At 40.3% G+C, this 18,571-nt stretch overlaps 1 protein-coding gene across 2 annotated transcripts in view; it reads right to left on the bottom strand.

Moving 5' to 3' along the window:
• The window catches only part of LOC117523141 (cGMP-dependent protein kinase 1), a 460,927-nt gene that overhangs the window by 52,646 nt on the left and 389,710 nt on the right, over positions 1-18,571 (bottom strand). For both annotated transcript variants that reach the window (XM_034184573.1, XM_034184572.1), the window contains exon 7: positions 11,061-11,155. In XM_034184573.1, the coding sequence (XP_034040464.1) occupies positions 11,061-11,155 (95 nt within the window). The remainder of the gene's footprint in view (positions 1-11,060; positions 11,156-18,571) is intronic.

Raw genomic sequence — 18,571 nt, 5'->3', positions numbered from 1 at the left:
ATGATGTGGATGAGTGACAGCTGATGCTGATGACGAGTAACAGCTGTCACTCCCGGTTGCTATGACGCCCTCTCCTGCTTGAAGCCCGCACTTCAAGCAGGGCGCCATCTGGTGGTGGTGGGCCAGCAGTACCTCCTCTTCAGCGGCCCACACAACAACTTGGACCCAATGGGAGGTCTTTGATACTGGGGTTCTTCAAAGAATCCTGGGTATTGCTGGGATGTGTTGATTGAGGAGTATCACTTACATTGTGACAAAGCATCAGTACCACTGGAATGGCTTTGTGTTAAACAAATACTTACTTATGGAGACCAGGAGAGCAGTATCACTTGCATTAGCTATGACATTTTGGCCACATGGCTTATTTCTCTGGACATGATCCAGCATGTAGGTGCCTCTGTGTTCACAACCTCAGCGACTGGAGTAGGCCAAGGAGATGATCACATTTAAACTGGCTATGGCAGATAGACAATTACTTCTGAGAGATGGAGAGGAACCAGTTTCTTCTGGGGTGGATACCATCTAGAACCCAAGGCAGTTCCGTAATCTGAGGGATGCATGAGCAGCACCTACTCTCATACCTGACCTGCCTTTGCAGTCTCATGTGTATTATCTGTAATATTGTTATGGAGAAAATGTGCGGCCCAGTTTTCAGTCTCTGCAAACCCATGCATTTGTCCACCCCTGTCTGGACTTGTAAAACTCATACTAAAGACATCACAGTTAGTAATTAAATGCCTTTCAGCAAACCTTGCCATACTAATGCAGTGATTTTCCAGAAAGCTGTTGTTGATCCTCACAGTAATGACAAGTCTGTCAGCAACAGAGATGAGAAGCTGTCATCCTCCAGTTACATACAAAGAGGGAAGGTGAGGCCATACATCTGAGCTGCTGATGGATCAACACCTCAACAATGTAAGCTCACACTTTACTGACAGGAAGGAATGTGACATCAGATGTGTTGTTAGCGACGGCCAAACAACAATCTAAAAACTAAAATTAATCACGCAACTTGATATCCAGCTGCCTTCGTGCACACACAAACAACCAAACCATTATCGCTGGTAGGATAGGAGAACAGACTTCAATTTGCAAATATGCCATTGGCACAAAGATATAATGTCGTCAGATGCACAAAGTAGCCGTCGAGTGGGAGCTATTGAGTTCCACAGACAAGAACACAGTCATTTAACTTGTAATTAGAAAGCTGGCCGAACAGCAGAGCCCTCTGATCAAAAGATGCATTTGAAGACAGCTTGCACGGCAATAATTTAAATTTGCAAGACACGCTCGACCATCAAAGGTTTTGCTGAACCCGTCTTTCCCCCTTGAAAAGACGATAACAACAGCAAGGAGAAGCCGAGTTGGAGAGAGAGCTTTCTTTTCACAGCACATAAAGGATACAGTTTTCTTCATGAAACACATACAACACAAGCTGTTCCTGAGAGGGCTTAGAAGAGCTTTTTGAAACTGGACTTAGTTTAGAATCCAATTCTTGGAAATGGTGCATTGGCATAATCTCAATCTTCTGAAAAGAAATACTCTTACTGCACAGTCAGTGTTCATTTTCACAAGTTCAAAGAGTGCTTTTGGGTCAACAAATCTGGTTTTTAAACCAACTTCTGACAGATTGCTTCTGTCATTGTGACATCTTGTACTCTGTGCAGTCGTCACAGTATCAGGATGGAAATGACCCCTCAACGAGCATGTCAATTGCCATTTCTTTTTAATCACAAGCAGCTCTGGAAATGGAGGTTGTTTTGATAGGCTCTCACCTCCCTCTCCCAAGGATTTTGATCAGTCGACCGTAACATCATGAAAAACTGTCACTTATCATTCAAAAATCATTTGTTTTTGGTTTCAGTTACTCACTTTCTCTGACTCATCTAGTTCTGGACTGGTTCCAAATTACAGCGCATCCATAAGGCATTATTTACACACTGTACTGGGATCAAGTGCACTGGGAGAGAGTCCACAGCCCTCACTTTACCCAAGATGCAATCATTTTGTACGTTATACCATTTGCTTTAGTATGCTGGAACATTTTATTAAAGAATTGCTTCTTTATCAAGCAAATCTGTCAGGGAACCAGAACCTGGTGAGACTGAAAACTGGGAGGATGAAGTTGACATACTTTAGAAGAGTGTTAAGGAGAACAGCACCACTTAAAGGAAAGTAGCCTCTATCATAACTGTATTCTTATTATTTCTATTTGTTTGTTTGTGCAATGTATGAGTGAACAAGTTAGTAAGTGGCCTTAGTTGCTACCAGGAGGCTGTAAATAGCAACAAGCCTTCACAAACATTTTTGGTAGGCCTGAATGTCTTTATTTTATGTTCATATCATTGTTAATGGATCGAGTAGTGGATTGGCTGTTGGGGTAAAATATGGTGTCGATCTTGTGTGGCCAATGGACACTACAGTAACCATGACGGCCCAAAAGTAACTCTGAACACAAGATGGCTAATGGGGCTCTGGTGGAAACAGGAAGTCCTCAACGGTGAACCAGGTGCAGTAGGTGATGACTTGTAACCAAACGGCTGTGAAAGAAGATGAAGGCTGTAGCAGGTCCTCAGACCCCAATGGTCTAGGATTTAACAGCCATCCGACCAAACTAAGGATCCGTCAAGGGCCGCGTATCTGTCAGCCTCCAACGACATTCTCCCTCTTTAAACAAACCCATGCACGGTCGTCTCTTGATTGACCCTGGTATCCCATTGGGCAGCAAGTAAAAGACAATCCTCCTTGCCACTGAGGGGTTGCCATGATTACAATGTTAAAAGATGCCAACATGACCCAAAATAGGAGGTTCACTGGTTCTCACCTGTAGCTACCAGAACTCAAAATGTCAGAGATGATTATGCAGTAGTTTTTATAGTGTTACTTATAGACATTTGGGGACCTGCTCTTTCACTGACGCCATGAGTTGTTGTGCACTTCAAATAATGTTAAAATATATATTGGCACATTTTCTAGAAATTTCATTGTCAAGTCACATCTGGTATAGCACAGCTGGATCCACTACACCATGGAACCACCCCAGGTACTGGATGGTAATAACCAAGGGCGACAACCGGTCCATCTCACTTCTCAAAGTAGCCATGTATCTGCTACAGCCAGTTGAAAATGAATGTCCCCTTGACCTTCTCTCGCCGCTGGAGTCCTCAACCTTGAAGCACCTGCATGGTGGATCATGTACAGAGAAATGCACTATATGTCCAAAATATCAAAGCTAATGTTCCTTCTATCTGACTCTCACTAAGCCCACTAAGTTTCTCAAAGGAATCCACATCAAAAAGTCAATACGCCTTACTTACACATTGGCATATTTTTTCTTTTGTGTTTTGTTCAGTATGTGATTTTATGAGTTATCACAATAAAGTCACAGTGCCAGATTCCAGCCCAAATAGAATCACCAAATTTCTGCGTATCAGATTCATATGGTTCAAACAGAAGTAGCACAGATGCTTGATGAATTATAAATTACTACTCATGTCATGCTCGGCACACAGCATGTTTTTTCTTTCTTCAAACTTCTCATTAGTGTAAAAGGATCACATTTCTATTTGAAACAATATACTCCTCCTACTGCCCAGAGATTAGACTTTTGTGTCCTGAATGCATCTTCATGCCATGTTTTCTTTGATATGTCATCGTCATTAGTTTTAACATATGGGCAAAGCATAACCATCTGTGCTGATCCAGCTGTCACACACATCACATCTACCACAAGTGTTACTTTAAGAGCGACTTCTAGTGTGATAACAGCACATTTGCCAACAGACACTTCTGTTGCTTTACTGTTTATAGTACGCTGATGAGGTGTGATGTGTTCAGGGCTCGAGTACCACTACAAGACCATCTCCCATTCGCTGACCACAAGATGGCAACATCTCCATGTTTTCCTTCCATTGTGATCCAGCTTGCTAAATGCATGTCTGCACTCATGTGCACACAGGTGTGCACATATTCTCTATTTCTGATGCCTTGCACATTTTTAATACACCTCAGATTGTGTTCCAAGACTGCTGTCCCTCTGTTTTAATAATGCACGGTCCACGGAAGAGCTCCATCAGGACAAGACAGGACAAACAGCATGTTAAAAATATCTCTTCAAGGCACCGGGCTTTGATGTCAACACCCATATAAAAGCCATTTTACTGCATAGGTTTTTTATAAGCACTTCAGAGTTGAAATGACACTGACTTTTTGCAGGAGTCTTTAATCATTTTACATTTTTATTTGCATCTGCATCTATCTGCACAGCTAATAAAATTGCACATTTCTGATATCAGCCCATGGAGGACAGATGCACAGTTCACATTTATATTAGAAATGCAGACATTACTAGCAGCACCGATGAGGAAGACCATGCATGAGTTCATGAAGCAAAACGGGTGAAATTGATTACCGCACTCAAGGACGCCATGAAAATGTCCTTGATATTATGATGCTCTTCGAATCAAAAGCTGAGAATAAAAGAGAAGAGAATCTCAGATGCACATACATCATGAATTGTAAACAAAAATCAGTTTGCAGCCTGGAGCACATTACATATCCGTCAAACACCAAACATCTCTTGCAAAAACAATTTTCCCCCCCAATGTAGCTTGTTGCCCCTGTTACATGGCAATATGCAAAATATAGCTTGATGTGACTTGATGTGGTGTTCAGGCGCCTTCACTGTCACTTGAAAGTAAAAACAAAAATGGCCAAAAATAGAACTTGAAAGAGAAGCCCATCTGACAGTGGACTAACTGCAAATATAATCATTATTTCTGCCAAGGATGTCAGGCATTTGTTTGTTTATTGGCAGGTTCTAAAGGTTTTCAGCCCATATGCATGAAATGGAATCAACAATTATATAAAGAGACAGAACAGACTACCATATTTTCTGAAGTATGAATCACACCAGAGTTTTAGACGCATCTGTCGAAAAATGTGTCATGAAGAGGAAAAAAAAAACCTAACTTCCACAGGTCTATAAGTCACATTTCTGTCTGAAACCGTTGTGACTGCAAAATTAATTTAATTGGCACATAATTTATTTATGAGGCAAACAACACCTTAGCGAGCAGAAGCTAACAGGCTAATTAATGTGACTGTATGAGGCACCAAATTTGAGTAAACAGTTTTGTTTGGCTGCTGAACAGACGATCATAGATGAGGTAAACATGCAATGTAATTACACGTTTGAAAAGTTGGCACGCAATTTATTTATAATGTGAACACTGTGTTCGTGAGCAGAAGCCAATGAGCTAATTAACATTACTCTGCAAGGAACAAAACTCAAGTAAGCTGCTTCTTGACACCACTAAACAGATGATAAGTTAAATATGCACTCTATTTGAATGTTTGAAAACTGTTTTCTGAAACATCTGGAAAACACAATAGCCTTATCTTATCAGCTGACCTGAGCTGACCCACTGTTGCTGGTTTTGTTTTCTCACACAGTCCAGACAAGAGTTGTGCCAAGTAGTATGAAAGTTGTATACCTTCTCTTATCGCAGTTCTCTTATACAAAAGCTGTGGCCCAATTGAGGGGCTGCATGCCATAAGTGGCTGTCCCATTTCGAAGGTTCCTTGGAATGCAGCTGAAGTGTGCAGCCTTCTTTCCACAAAAAAACCAAGGATACAACAGGTGTACCTTTGCAGCCTAAACCATCGCGTGAGTCAATGTGCAACCAATCTCAAGAGTCTCTATCTCTCTCTCTCACAGACACACACAAACAAAAGGACACTTTCAGGCTCCATATGTACAATTGTAAATAAGCGTAAAGAAGTACTGAAACATGATTACTAAATTACAGGTTACACCCACTACACTAGCGTGTCACCTGCAGATGTCAAGGCCAGGTGACAGGGGGTTGCGGAAGGAAAAGCTGACACAATAGCAAACTGCTCCATGGACTCAACTGTCTCATTTCAGTACATTTTGTTCTGGCATCTGCTGTCTCTGAAGGCCTGAAGCCTGAAGAGGTTCGTTGGACACAGACCCTGAATTAGGACACATCCAAAAAAACATCTCTCTTATTCAGACGTTCCTATTCTTCTTGTTTTACAACCGTTGGCAACTTGGCATCCCGCTTAATTGTGTGTTACCACCACCTTCTTCTCTAGAGTGTCAATCGCAGTATGTCAGTCAATACAGAGGAACAGAGTGTCACACATGTAGACGATAATGTAGTATTGTTTTACATACACAGCGGGAAAATAAGTCACACTTCACCATTTTTCTCAGTAAATGTATTTCTAAAGGTTGTATTGACGTGACATTTTCACCAGATAATACACACACACAAACAAATCAAAGCAAATAAGTATAAAAATTAAGTTATGTGTAATAAAATGGAATGACACAGGGAAAAAAATAATACTTAAATTTATTTAATACTTCATACAAAAGCCTTTGTTGGTAATGACGGCTTCAAGACACCTCCTATATGGAGAAACTAGTCACATGCATGGGATTTTGGCCCATTCTTCCACAAGTCTTCAACTTTCACGTCTTCAAATATTGAAGGTTCTGTGGACCTCTTCTATGCACTCTGATCTTTAGTTCTTTCTATAGATTTTCTCTTGGATTCAAGTCAAGTGATTGTCTGGGCCATTCTAGCAGCTTTATTTTCATTCTGGAAACCAACTGAGAGTTTCCTTAACTATGTGTTTGGGATCACTGTCTTGCTGAAATGTCGACCCTCCTTTCATTTTCATCATCCTGGTAGATGTTTATCAAGAATGTCTCACAATATTTTTCCATTCATCCTTCTTTCAATGATATGTTTGCCTGTGCAATATGCTGGAAAACAGCTCCACACCATGATGTTCCCATCTCCAAACTTCACTGTTGGAGTGGTGTTTTTGGGGTGATGTTAAGTGCCATTTATGGTGTGTATTATGGCATCCAAACAGTTCAGTTTTTGTCTCATCTGACCAGACTATATTGTCCCAAGATTTCACAGGCTTGTTTAAATGTTGTGCAGTAAATTTTAAATGAGCTTCAACATGCTTTTTCTTCAGCACTGGAGTCTTCCGTGGTGAGTGGCCATGGCGGCTGAGTGCATTTAGGGAATAACCCCGTTATGTCCGATGATTTGCGGCCATTCATGCTGGTTATATGGTCACAAATTGAGCTTTCTCAGGGACGCATTAGTGGAGCCAGTAAAACGGATATTTGCGACCGTATAACAGCATGAATGTCCGCAAATCATCAGACACAACAGGGTTATTCCCATTCTAATTCAATTCCATTGTTTGCACGGTTTATTTTTCTGTAGGTAATTCGGTCAACGAGGCTTACCGTGAGGCAGCGTCACTCCAACAGCGGTCAGGGAGCGGAGTAATCCATCATATGTGAAAATTCATCAAATTAATCAAATGTGAAACAGTAATTCTGTATCAGAATCCACATCAATACTTTTGTATGGTAACTTAAATTCACCCATTGTGGCGGCAGTGGTACGCGACTTTCTCTCGCTCACAGCTAACAGCGCAAACAGCTAGCAGCGTGCACGTGGCCGGTGTTCTGTCGAATTGTGCGTCTCGTCTCATAAATTGACAGTTCCGCGTCCCAACAATACTGCGCATGCGTGCGCGGAGGACAGGAATGATATTAGACAGGAATGACATCTCGTCAGAACACCGGTCAGGACGGGGAGTAATACATCCAAATGTGAAATGGTCAAATATTTTGCCACCGTTACCCTGATATTATACAGTCTGAAATCTCACATGCTTAACCAATCAGATTTGTAGAAAAAAATGTAATTGGATTAGAATACTTATTGTTTTCTTTTAAACAATTGTATCTGCTAATTCTGGGTCTTTCTGAAGCAGTATTTGGCTCTTGGACAACATTTCTGATAAATCTGTTCAGTCCTCTGTCAGAAATCATGAGAGGAGCACCTGGTTGTGGCTGGTTTATGGTGAAATGATGTTCTTTCCACTTTCGGATTATGGCCCCACAGTGCTCAGTGAAACATTCAGAAGTTTAGAATCCTCTGTAAAAAATCCCATCAGTATGTTTTGCAACAATATGGTTGTGAAGGTCTTGACAGAGCTATTTACTTTTGCCCATCATGAGATGTTTGTGGAATGATACCTTGGTAATGAGACACCTTTGAAAAGGCTATAGGTTGGGACTAGAACCAGCTGATATTAGTTTGCACTGACAAGGTGCAGGATTGCTTTGTAATTTCTAATAGATTTCAGTTGTCTTGGCTTTCCATGTCTTTTTGCACCTCCCTTTCTTCAGACGTTCAATATGTTTTCTGTGTCATTTCACATTATTACACATAACTTATTTTTATGAACATCTATGGTTTGATTTCTTAGTATTTGTGGATTACTTGGGGTTGTTACCTACATCTGGTGAAAATATCATGTTAATAGCACCTTTAGAAATATATTTGCTGAAAAAAAATGTGTCCAATACTTATTTTATTCACTGTATAAGTTGTTATGGAATATACATTGCAGCACTTTCCAAACTAGTTTAAAAATCACAACATATAGTATGGAAAACACATTACATTTTAGTGTTGAGTGAGAAGGGGACAGGTTTGTAGAGTAAAATAGGCTCTGCTGGAACTACACTTGGCCCAACTTCAAATAGCCCTGAATCATCTCTATCATGGTGTTAAATCAGCTCTATTATAGTGTTAAACCAATTCTATCATAGTGTTGAATCAGCTTTATCCTAGTTTTAAATCAAGTTGTTCAACCTGCATTATTCGACTGCCCCTCCCTGAGCCTGGTTCTGCTGGAGGTTTCTTCCTGTTAAAAGGGAGTTTTTCCTTCCCACTGTAGCCAAGTGCTTGCTCATAGGGGGTCGTTTTGACCGTTGGGGTTTTTCATAATTATTGTATGGCCTTGCCTTACAATATAGAGCGCCTTGGGGCAACTGTTTGTTGTGATTTGGCGCTATATAAGAAAAAAGTTGATTGAAGTTGATTTATACTATGATAGAGTGATAATAGACTGTCAGATCTGCATTTGGTCACACACCATAATTGAAGAAAACAGCGCTCTAAATAGGCTTTATTTGCACACTAGATGTGCAAATAAAATAGGTGCAACACAAAATCAGTGTTAACTCGGTTCTATCATATTGTTAAATGAAGTTGTTTAGCTCCAGTATGGTCATTTATAGTATGAACTAATTTAACACAGTGACAGAGCTGATTCCACACTATAGTTATACTATATGGTGCTAGATAACACTACTTGGCAGCACTGAGCTACCTATAGAGGTCCTGAGCTATCTGTTCAGCTATCTTCTATCCCACTGATAGGAGTTGGGCTATCAATATTCCAACCTGCATTTGTTTCCCAGACACACTACCTATCTGTGTACTTGGACAAGATATTTCATCTACACTACCCTCATCCACCCAGCTGTCAGTGGGTACTGCTATTTCCTGGGGAAGTAACCTGCGATGGATTGGCGACCTATCCAGGGGGAGTCATAGACTCTCACCCTCTTCAAGCTACTGTATCTGGAAATGAGCACCAGCATTGCTGGGCCTCAGGCTCTAAATGTGGCTTCTTTTTCTTCTTGTATGTGGAATAGGACCAAATGTAGTCCCAGCAGAATTTATTCTACTCTGCAGAATTTACAGAGAAGTTAAGTCTACACTTTGATGGATCGATTCTTTTAAAGAGCTATCAAAGAATCTATCAAGGAGCCTGCAGGAAAAATAATCCCCAGCATTTGGAAAAGCAGGTAGTTCTGTCCCACAACTAACCATAAAAGAGGGTAGATATGTAAGAGAGGTTTAGGAGAGTTGCAGAGCAGGTGGTTTTATGGGATAGGAGATAGAGTACCAAAATATAGACTGGTGTTCAATTCCAGGTCTGTGCTTCAAGCTATGACGGACGATTGAAAAGTTTTGAGCGTTAGTAGGTTTAGGTTGTGGTTCTTCATCTTTTGCATTCTGAGAAAACAATATTTCTTGAGCATATGTGAAGTTTTGATTCACTGGATGTAATGCTGAGAAATGCTGGTTACTCACAATGCAAAAGATGGAGAACCACGCCTTACTTTTTCTGTGTCAGGCTCAAAACTGTTTAATCGCCCGTCGTACCTGTCTGTTTCCTTGCACAAAACAGGCCTAGACTAGACTTTCACCTCTTCCCACTACGGTATCAGGGGATAGGCAGTGGTTCAGTGGGTCTCAGGGACAGTACAGGTTACAAAGCAACACTTGAAACCGGTAGTGAGTATAAACATGTCAAATAAATAGAGTGCTTCACAGTCAAGGATGAGTAGGTTCAGATGATGTAACCCACCTTACCTTGTATCTGTAGGAATGAATAAACTCGATTTATGATATGAATAAAGGCAGGTGGCATTTTGTTATAAATCCAAAATGTGATCAACCAACAAGTTGCAACTATAACAGTCCCTGAACTGACCAAACATTTGTTATATCCCATAGAAATTAAATATGAAATTTCTTGTTGGAGTGACGTGAGTTACAATGATGTTGCTAATTTTAATGAAACTTTTGAGGATTATTTAGACTTTTGCCCTCCAAGTGTCCACATCAAATTTATAGTAGTAATAAAACATTAAAAACAAAAAAAAACCTCTCCTCGACTGAGGTAACTGCATTTTCCCCCCTCCTGTCTCCAGGTTGCTGTGTGTTATCATTAATGACTGGTCCTCAGAGCTTATTAAATCAGTTTTTATGACAGCTTAGACCAAGCATCTTAAATTTAAGAAGCTTTCTTTCTCAGATAAGGATTTCACAAATATGCTCTGGAGCTGTTACAGTAAATCTGGCCGTAAACTGTGTAATGCGTGCCAGTGTTGAAAATTTCCTGTGATATTTTACATGTTATCACACCTGTCAAGAAGATGGAGCGGCGGAGAGAAAATAAGGAACGATAAGAGGTGAAATCTGATTGACGGCAAATTAGAAAGCATAGTGTCAAAGTGTAAGAGGAATTGAATTGAGAGCGAAAATGAGAAGGAAGGCGGGGTGACGGCGAAAATTAGAAGCAAGAGAAAATAAGATTTAAATGAGAAGAGGCAGTGTTATTAAGAGCAATCTTACCCTTGTAGGGCTTTTTCTCCAAACCAGTCTCCTTTGCCCAGGGTGCGCAGGTAGACGGGCTCGCCGTTGGGGACGTCCTCTCTGGTGACATTAACCTGCCGAGACAAAAGAGATGCAGGAGGCGGACAGTTAAAGAAAGACCAGTGTGACACGGGGGAGAAAAGCAGCACGGGGAGATGTGGTGGGAAAAAGAAGGGCAGATGGTTTACACTCAGTGAGGCAACACTTCAGCATCGGTCCAAAAAATAATATTGACATGTAAATGATCTCTGCCAGATTCCAGGCACATGGGATGCTAATCACTCTGTTAATCACCCAGGGGAGAAGATGCAATGTGATGGAAATCTGTGTGCATGGATAGTCTGTCACAAACAGGGGAGCACCGTCTCTGAGCAGGATCGGCGAGGCACAGCTGACCACTTCATTAGCTGAATGACATCTGAGCGATGAGACCTTGCTCTGCTGCAAGACTTTACAATTCAAAGTGATGGCATTTAAGTGGATTTTGGAGGAAATGAATGGAGGAGGTTGTTTCGCTTAATAAAGGCTCTTGTCTTTATCCATTACTCAGATCTGTACAGCTGTAGCCACCAACGACTCGTATAATCTCTGCACGTAACTGACAGCGTATTAATTCATGATTTACAGTTAAGTGAGTCAATAAATAACCCTGAAGCCTCAAAAGAATTTTTTAATTTTATAAATTACTACTTCCTAGAGTGGCCCTAAAGAGACATTTAAATGTTCTTACTCATTTCATTTTAAAATAAATTAATGCATTTAAAATAATTTAGTAGCTTCTTATGTGAATTAGAAAACACTGCACAGAAATATAATAAAATGAATGAGCGAATAAATTAACATAACACATATCTGGGATGTTTTGTAATTTTTCTGTTTTATTCTCATTGTCAACAATATTCCATCAGGGCTTTCAGTATTTGATGAACATCTCATTTGTGATTAATACTGCAAATTTTGTTTGCCTCATCCATCTTGAAGGGATTGAAAGGTACACAAATGGTTTTACACAAATATGTCAGAGAGAAACCAAATGATCCGCACAGCCGCAGCACTCCAATACAGAAACTTTTATTTAACAAAAAATAAACGTAACGTTATGGGCAAGAGCCCTTCGTCAGACAACCACTGTTAAATTTTATTTAACAAAAAATAAACGTTACGTTTTATTTTTTGTTAAATAAAATTTTCTGTATTGGAATGCTGTGGCTATGCGGATCATTTGGTTTCTCTCTTTGATATATTTTTTTGGTCCTGCACACCTTGGGACGTTGTGTAAAATGTAAATAAAAACTGAATACAATGATTTGCAAATCCTCTTCAACCTGTATTCAATTGAATACACCACGAAGACAAGATATTTAATGTTCAAACTGATAAACATTATTGTTTTTGTGCAAATATTTGCTCATTTTGAAATGGATGCCTGTAACACGTCTTAAAAAAAGCTGGGACAGTGGTATGTTTACCACTGTGTTACATCACCTTTCCTTCTAACAACACTTAATAAGCATTTGGAAACTGAGGACACTAAATTGTTGAAGCTTTGTAGGTGGAATTCTTTCCCATTCTTGCTTGATGTACGACTTCAGTTGCTCAACAGTCCGGGGTCTCCGTTGTTGTATTTTGCGCTTCTTAATGCTCCACACATTTTCAATGGGTGACAGGTCTGGACCAGGCCAGTCTAGTACCCGCACTCTTTTACTACGAAGCCATGCTGTTGTAACACGTGCAGAATGTGGCTTGGCATTGTCTTGCTGAAATAAGCAGGGATGTCCCTGAAAAAGACGTTGCTTGGATGGCAGCACGTGTTGTTCCAAAACCTGAATGTACCTTTCAGCATTGATGGTGCCATCACAGATCTGTAAGTTGCCCATGCCATGGGCACTAACACACCCCCATACCATCACAGATGCTGGCTTTTGAACTTTGCGCTGATAACACTCTTTTTCCTCTTTTGTCCAGAGGACACAACATCCATGATTTCCAAAAACAATTTGAAACGTGGACTCATCAGACCACAGCACACTTTTCCACTTTGCGTCTGTCCATTTCAAATGAGGACCCAGAGAAGGTGGCAGCGTTTCTGGATGTTGTTGATGTATGGCTTTCGCTTTGCATGGTAGAGTTTTAACTTGCACTTGTAGATGTAGTGACGAACTGTGTTAACTGACAATGGTTTTCTGAAGTGTTCCTGAACCCATGTGGTACGTTCCTTTACACAATGATGTCAGTTGTTTAATGCAGTGCTGCCTGAGGGATCGAAGATCACGGGCATTCAGTGTTGGTGTTCGGCTTCTGATTCTATTATGGACTGGAGATGACGGAATCCCTAAATTCCTTGCAGTTGAACATTGAGAAACATTATTCTTCAACTGTTGGACTATTTTTTCACGCAGGTGTTCACAAAGTGGTGATCCTCACCCCATCTTTGCTTGGGAATGGTTGAGCCTTTTGGGGATGCTCCTTTTATACCCAATCATGACACTCACCTGTTTCCAAACAGGTGTTCTTTGAGAATTCATCAACTTTCCCAGTCTTGTGTTGCTCCGTCCCAACTTTTTTGAAATGTGTATTATATATCTGTATTAATGGTAAATGTTCACCAGGTGGAAATATTCCATTTCAAGAACCTTGAAGCACCAGGACGAACATTCTGTTGCTTAATAGTAGTAGATTACAAATGCAAAGTTGAAGCTAAATGATTAATAGCAGCCCCTTGATTCACTAGGGTCATTTCCAAGCTACATGCTAGGTAGTTAAAATAACTAGCATGGCTCGAGGTAGCTCTGTAGAGTCGGAACTCTTCTAAAGGCTGTATCCTATGAAATTATTCAGGCCTCAGCCCTTCAGACACAATATACTGTTCTGAAATGAGACTGTCTAGCCCATGGAGCATTTTACTATTGCGTAATTTTCCCTGGCCCTACTTCCTGCTACCTGGCAACCTTGACAGCTACACATGCCTAGCTAGCGTAATAGTTTAGCAATAATTTTTCAGTACTTATTGATGCTTTTTTCACCCTAAAGGACTAACTGTTTTGTCTTTAAAAATGCGCAATGATTCATGGGATTGTTTGGGCCCTGAAGGATCCATGTGATATATCCTTCATTATTATCACTTTACCGGGGCGTTGCTCGGCCGGTATCTTAGATTTCCATCGACGCTATCTGGCTATACCCACCCGCTGTGCATAAACAAATGACATCATAGTGCGCACGCAGCCCAAGAACTGTCCACAGAGGGGGAAAAAAAAAATTGTCCGCAGAGGAAAAGATGAATAAGCAAGAAGTGTGTTTTGGTCCCAATATGGATATTCCGGATGATTTTCTCATGGATAGTACGACAATGAACAGCAGCTAAAGCAGCCAGCTTGATGAGGGCGCACTGCCGAATTTGGAGAGCAGCGCGTGCGCCAGCCGACACGTCAAAAGTTAAGTGAGCCAACTTTTTATGTATACGTTATGTATCTCAGTAAAAAGTGATAATAATGCAAACATGACAGATATTCGCCCTCGTCTAACTCGGGTGAATATTTGTCATTTTGGGCAACTGGGCGTGAACGTCGGGCCTCGAAAGTGCATACCACCCTCCAAAAGCATGTTATTGTATTATTATCGGGTGGAAAGAAGGCTGCAAATGTCGAATGCTTTACATGCAGCCTTTGCAATGGGACAACCTACCCACGACACTTATGACATAACCAGTCATCGATTGCAGCCTTAGAAGCATGCAGCTGCTCAATTAAGACCCAGCCCATGTCACTGAGAATGTCTAGACTAAGGTTTTAGTGAAGGTCACTGCCAGTCAGACAGTGAATTAACAATGTCATGAATTGTATTTGCACTATTGCCTTAAAACTGGCTGCAAGCTGCATCTCTTTTAAAAGCCATGAAAAAAGGATACATGGCATGGCTAGCTAACTGACAGCGACATAAGGTAGCATGATGAGGCGTTGCAGTGCCTGTGCCATGTTAGTTAACTATCTAATGAATACATAGTATGGCTGACACAGAACTAGCCAAATTAAATTGATAGTTGTGTAGAGAGTGTAACTGTACTATCCTTTATAAATGCAGTACAATTTGTGTTTTATTTAACCTATTCTTTTTTCTAATTAAGTTTTTTTATGTGCATATACATGATATATATGACTTTTATAAAATGTGATGATACAGCATAGCGCTGGTTAGACAGTGTCATTTTTGGGAATTACTTTACTTTTGCCAGACCAACAGTAAATCCCTTTGCTTGTCAACATGCAACAACTATAGTGTTAAAAAAAAACAAACAAACAAAAAAACCCACTATGATAGTGTTTAAAACTTTGTGATGCATTTGACAAAAAGATGCAGAGATGAGTGTGGTATTTGTGCTGAAAACCCTCCTGTCCTTTGCACCAACAGCATTTCTTGTATATTTGTTTTGTTCTGTAATTTGTGTCTATAGCATGGCCCAAGCAGAGGATCACCCCTTTGAGTCTGGTCTGCTTGAGGTTTCTTCCTCAGGGGGAGTTTTTCCTTACCGCTGCTGCTCTGGAGGTTAGTAACGTTTGACCTTACTTGTGTGAAGCGCCTTGAGGCGACTCTGTTGTGATTTGGTGCTATATAAATGAAAATAAATTGAAAATTTAAGATGCTGAAGTAGGCTTTGCAATCCTTGTGAAAAAAATGCTTTATTAACTATATTACTTTTTTATGTGTATGTTCCAGTGCTTTGCTAAAACCATTAGTTCCTGTAGAAAACAAATCTCTTGGTTGGTTGATCAGCCAGTCATGAATCACCTGTTGGACTTCTTCAGCAGACCTAAATGTTCCTTCAGACAGTTACTCTTTTCGCTGCCCAAACACATGGTACTCTAAAGGTGCAGGGTCTGATGACCACTGTGGATTAATCAAACACTGTTGCCTGTCACAAAGCAACGGAATAGCAGCAGTTCCCATGATCTTTAGTTCAAAGTGAGGACAGAAGACGGGTCCAGTGCACTGTATGAGGCACTGGTGATTTTGCTGCCCTAACGCCTATTTATGCCACCTGCAGACATGTATGCACTGAATGTATTGGATTTAGTCCCATTTAAATGTCAATTTGTGACTTTCTTCATCAGTCACTATGCTCTGAAGCAAAGCGCCCCCTTCATTTGAATAACATCTCAAAGGTTGTTTGTCTCCTTAAAGAAACCACCATTTAGAACTGACCAGATGTGGTCATACATTTCCTACTTATACTTTTCGTACTTGTTTGTCTTGGGTCACTGCCAACCAATTCACAGGAAAGCGTCAGAAAGGCATTCCTTTAGTTCCACCAAGAGTTGGCTTTGGACCCATTTTACAGACACAGATGCAATGGAATATGTTGTAATTAATGTGGTGAACAGACCCATGGCTAATGTGAAGATCAAAGGCCAGCTAATCATTTGTTCGTAGTACCAGTGGTCCAATACTCTGCACTCTGTTTGAGAAAGTTCCCGTCCCTGAGATAAACAAACTTGGTACAGTCATTCTTCCACAAATTTCAATTGTTTTTACTCCCACACTGCAAAATAATAATAATAATAATAATAATAATAATAATAATAATAATAATGTTGCTGTTGTTTATGTCCTTAAGTAAACCACCATTTAGAATTGACCAGGTGTGGTCATATATTTCCTACTTTTCCTACCTGTTTGTCTTAGGTCACTGCCAACCAATTCACATCAAAGTGTCTGAAACTTTGTGATCATTTTTGATTCATTACTACGCATTGATAAACAATTAAATCAGTTGTAAAAGCTGTTTTTTTTTTTCACCCCCTAACTCAAATCTGTAGCTAAAATCTCCCCTTCCAGGAATGACTTGACTATGATCCATGCCTTTGTGACAGGCTGGATTATTGTAATTTTCTATGTCTAGGTCTCCCACATTCTCTTTTGGCTGTGCTTCAGTTGGTCTTAAATGCAGCCGCCAGTTTGCTTAATGAATAATAAAAAAAAAAAACACAGAGAGAGAGAGAGAGAGAGAGAGAGAGAGAGCACTATACTTGTGTTGCTGGGACGTTGGTAATCAGCACCGGTAGTTTTAAATGTGCGATGTACAGTTGTGGTCAGACGTTCATATAAATTCATCATGGGCATGAATGTAATGGTAATTTTGGGCTGTTAATTAAATGTTCTTCTGTACAATTATTTAACTGATGATCTTGGAGTCTTATTTAGAAATGGCTCCAAGAGACCTTGCCAACTTGTTTAAATCTACAGTTCTCCTTCTTAGACCTCCCAGAGTTCTTTGGACTTTCCCAGTGTTCTGAGTTTTGGTCAGTCCAGTGAGTGCTGTCCAACACATCCTTTTTATGCTGGCAAAGAGAAACTGCCAGTTTTAGTCAATCATGATCACTATAAGTTAATAGGCTTTGACCATGTCACATTAAAAGACATTGTAGAACTTTCACCACCACCTATTAAAAGATTTAAGTGTATGTGTGTATGTATGTATTTGAGCCCGTATGTATAATTTTGACCCTGTGTGGATGAGAGAAGATCCTAAATAAATTCAGACTTGTGGTCCCAATTCTTGTTTTTTTTTTTTATTATTATTTTCACCCTGACAAAAGAACAGTTCAAGGACATCATTAAAAGCCCCAAAATACCACAACATTCATGGCCATGATGAGTGTATGTGAAGTTACGACCACAACTGTAAATAAATTGTGAATTTGACCCAGTGTTGGTGGGGAGGTGACTTGAGGGGTTGAGTAGGAGTGGCCGAGGAGGAAAGCTTTGTTTACATTCTAAAATGTTGCAATAATGCAACGTCTTGTCACAGTTAAATCATTCAGAGCACCTTTAATGTTACTTCTCTATAACTACATGATCGTTTGTCTGTCCATGAGTTCAATCTGATATGATCGTCCAGAGACAGATGGTGTCGTATGGACCATAGAATTCAAAGTTCGCGAAGACTGTATGTGATTTCAGGTTATATAAGGTCAACAAAAGTAGCCTGAACAAAGCATTCAGTCATTCATTCATTATACAAGTATATATTCTTATCCGAGTCGAGGTGGCAGCAGACTTAGCGGCTCAGGCTGCACTTCTCTATCCTCGACCAGGCACTCCAATTCCTTGTGGAAGATTCCAAGGCATTCCCAAGCCAGCTGAGACATTTAATACCTCCACTGAGTCCTGGGTCTTCCTCGGGACCACAAGGAGAGAAACAAGGGTCTGGTGAGCTACTCAGTAGTTAGTAGACAGGGGTCAAAACCCACATCAAATAAGCAAACAAAAAAGCATAAAACACTTAAAAACTTAAGAAATTTTTATAATTTGATGGAATAATTCAACATGTTCTCCTTTGGGTTGCACTCTTCATGCATGCATTTTTGTCGAAGGGCTGAAGCTATGACGTACATGTTTGTTATGCTATCATGGGATTAGTTTTAGTCATAACGCCCACATTTGTATATTGATGACAAGGGCTCTGACAAGGCATCTCTTTGGTAATTTGGGAA

Source organism: Thalassophryne amazonica, chromosome 13 (assembly GCF_902500255.1).
Source record: "Thalassophryne amazonica chromosome 13, fThaAma1.1, whole genome shotgun sequence".
NCBI lineage: Eukaryota > Metazoa > Chordata > Actinopteri > Batrachoidiformes > Batrachoididae > Thalassophryne > Thalassophryne amazonica.
This window is presented reverse-complemented; position numbering and strand designations above follow the sequence as displayed.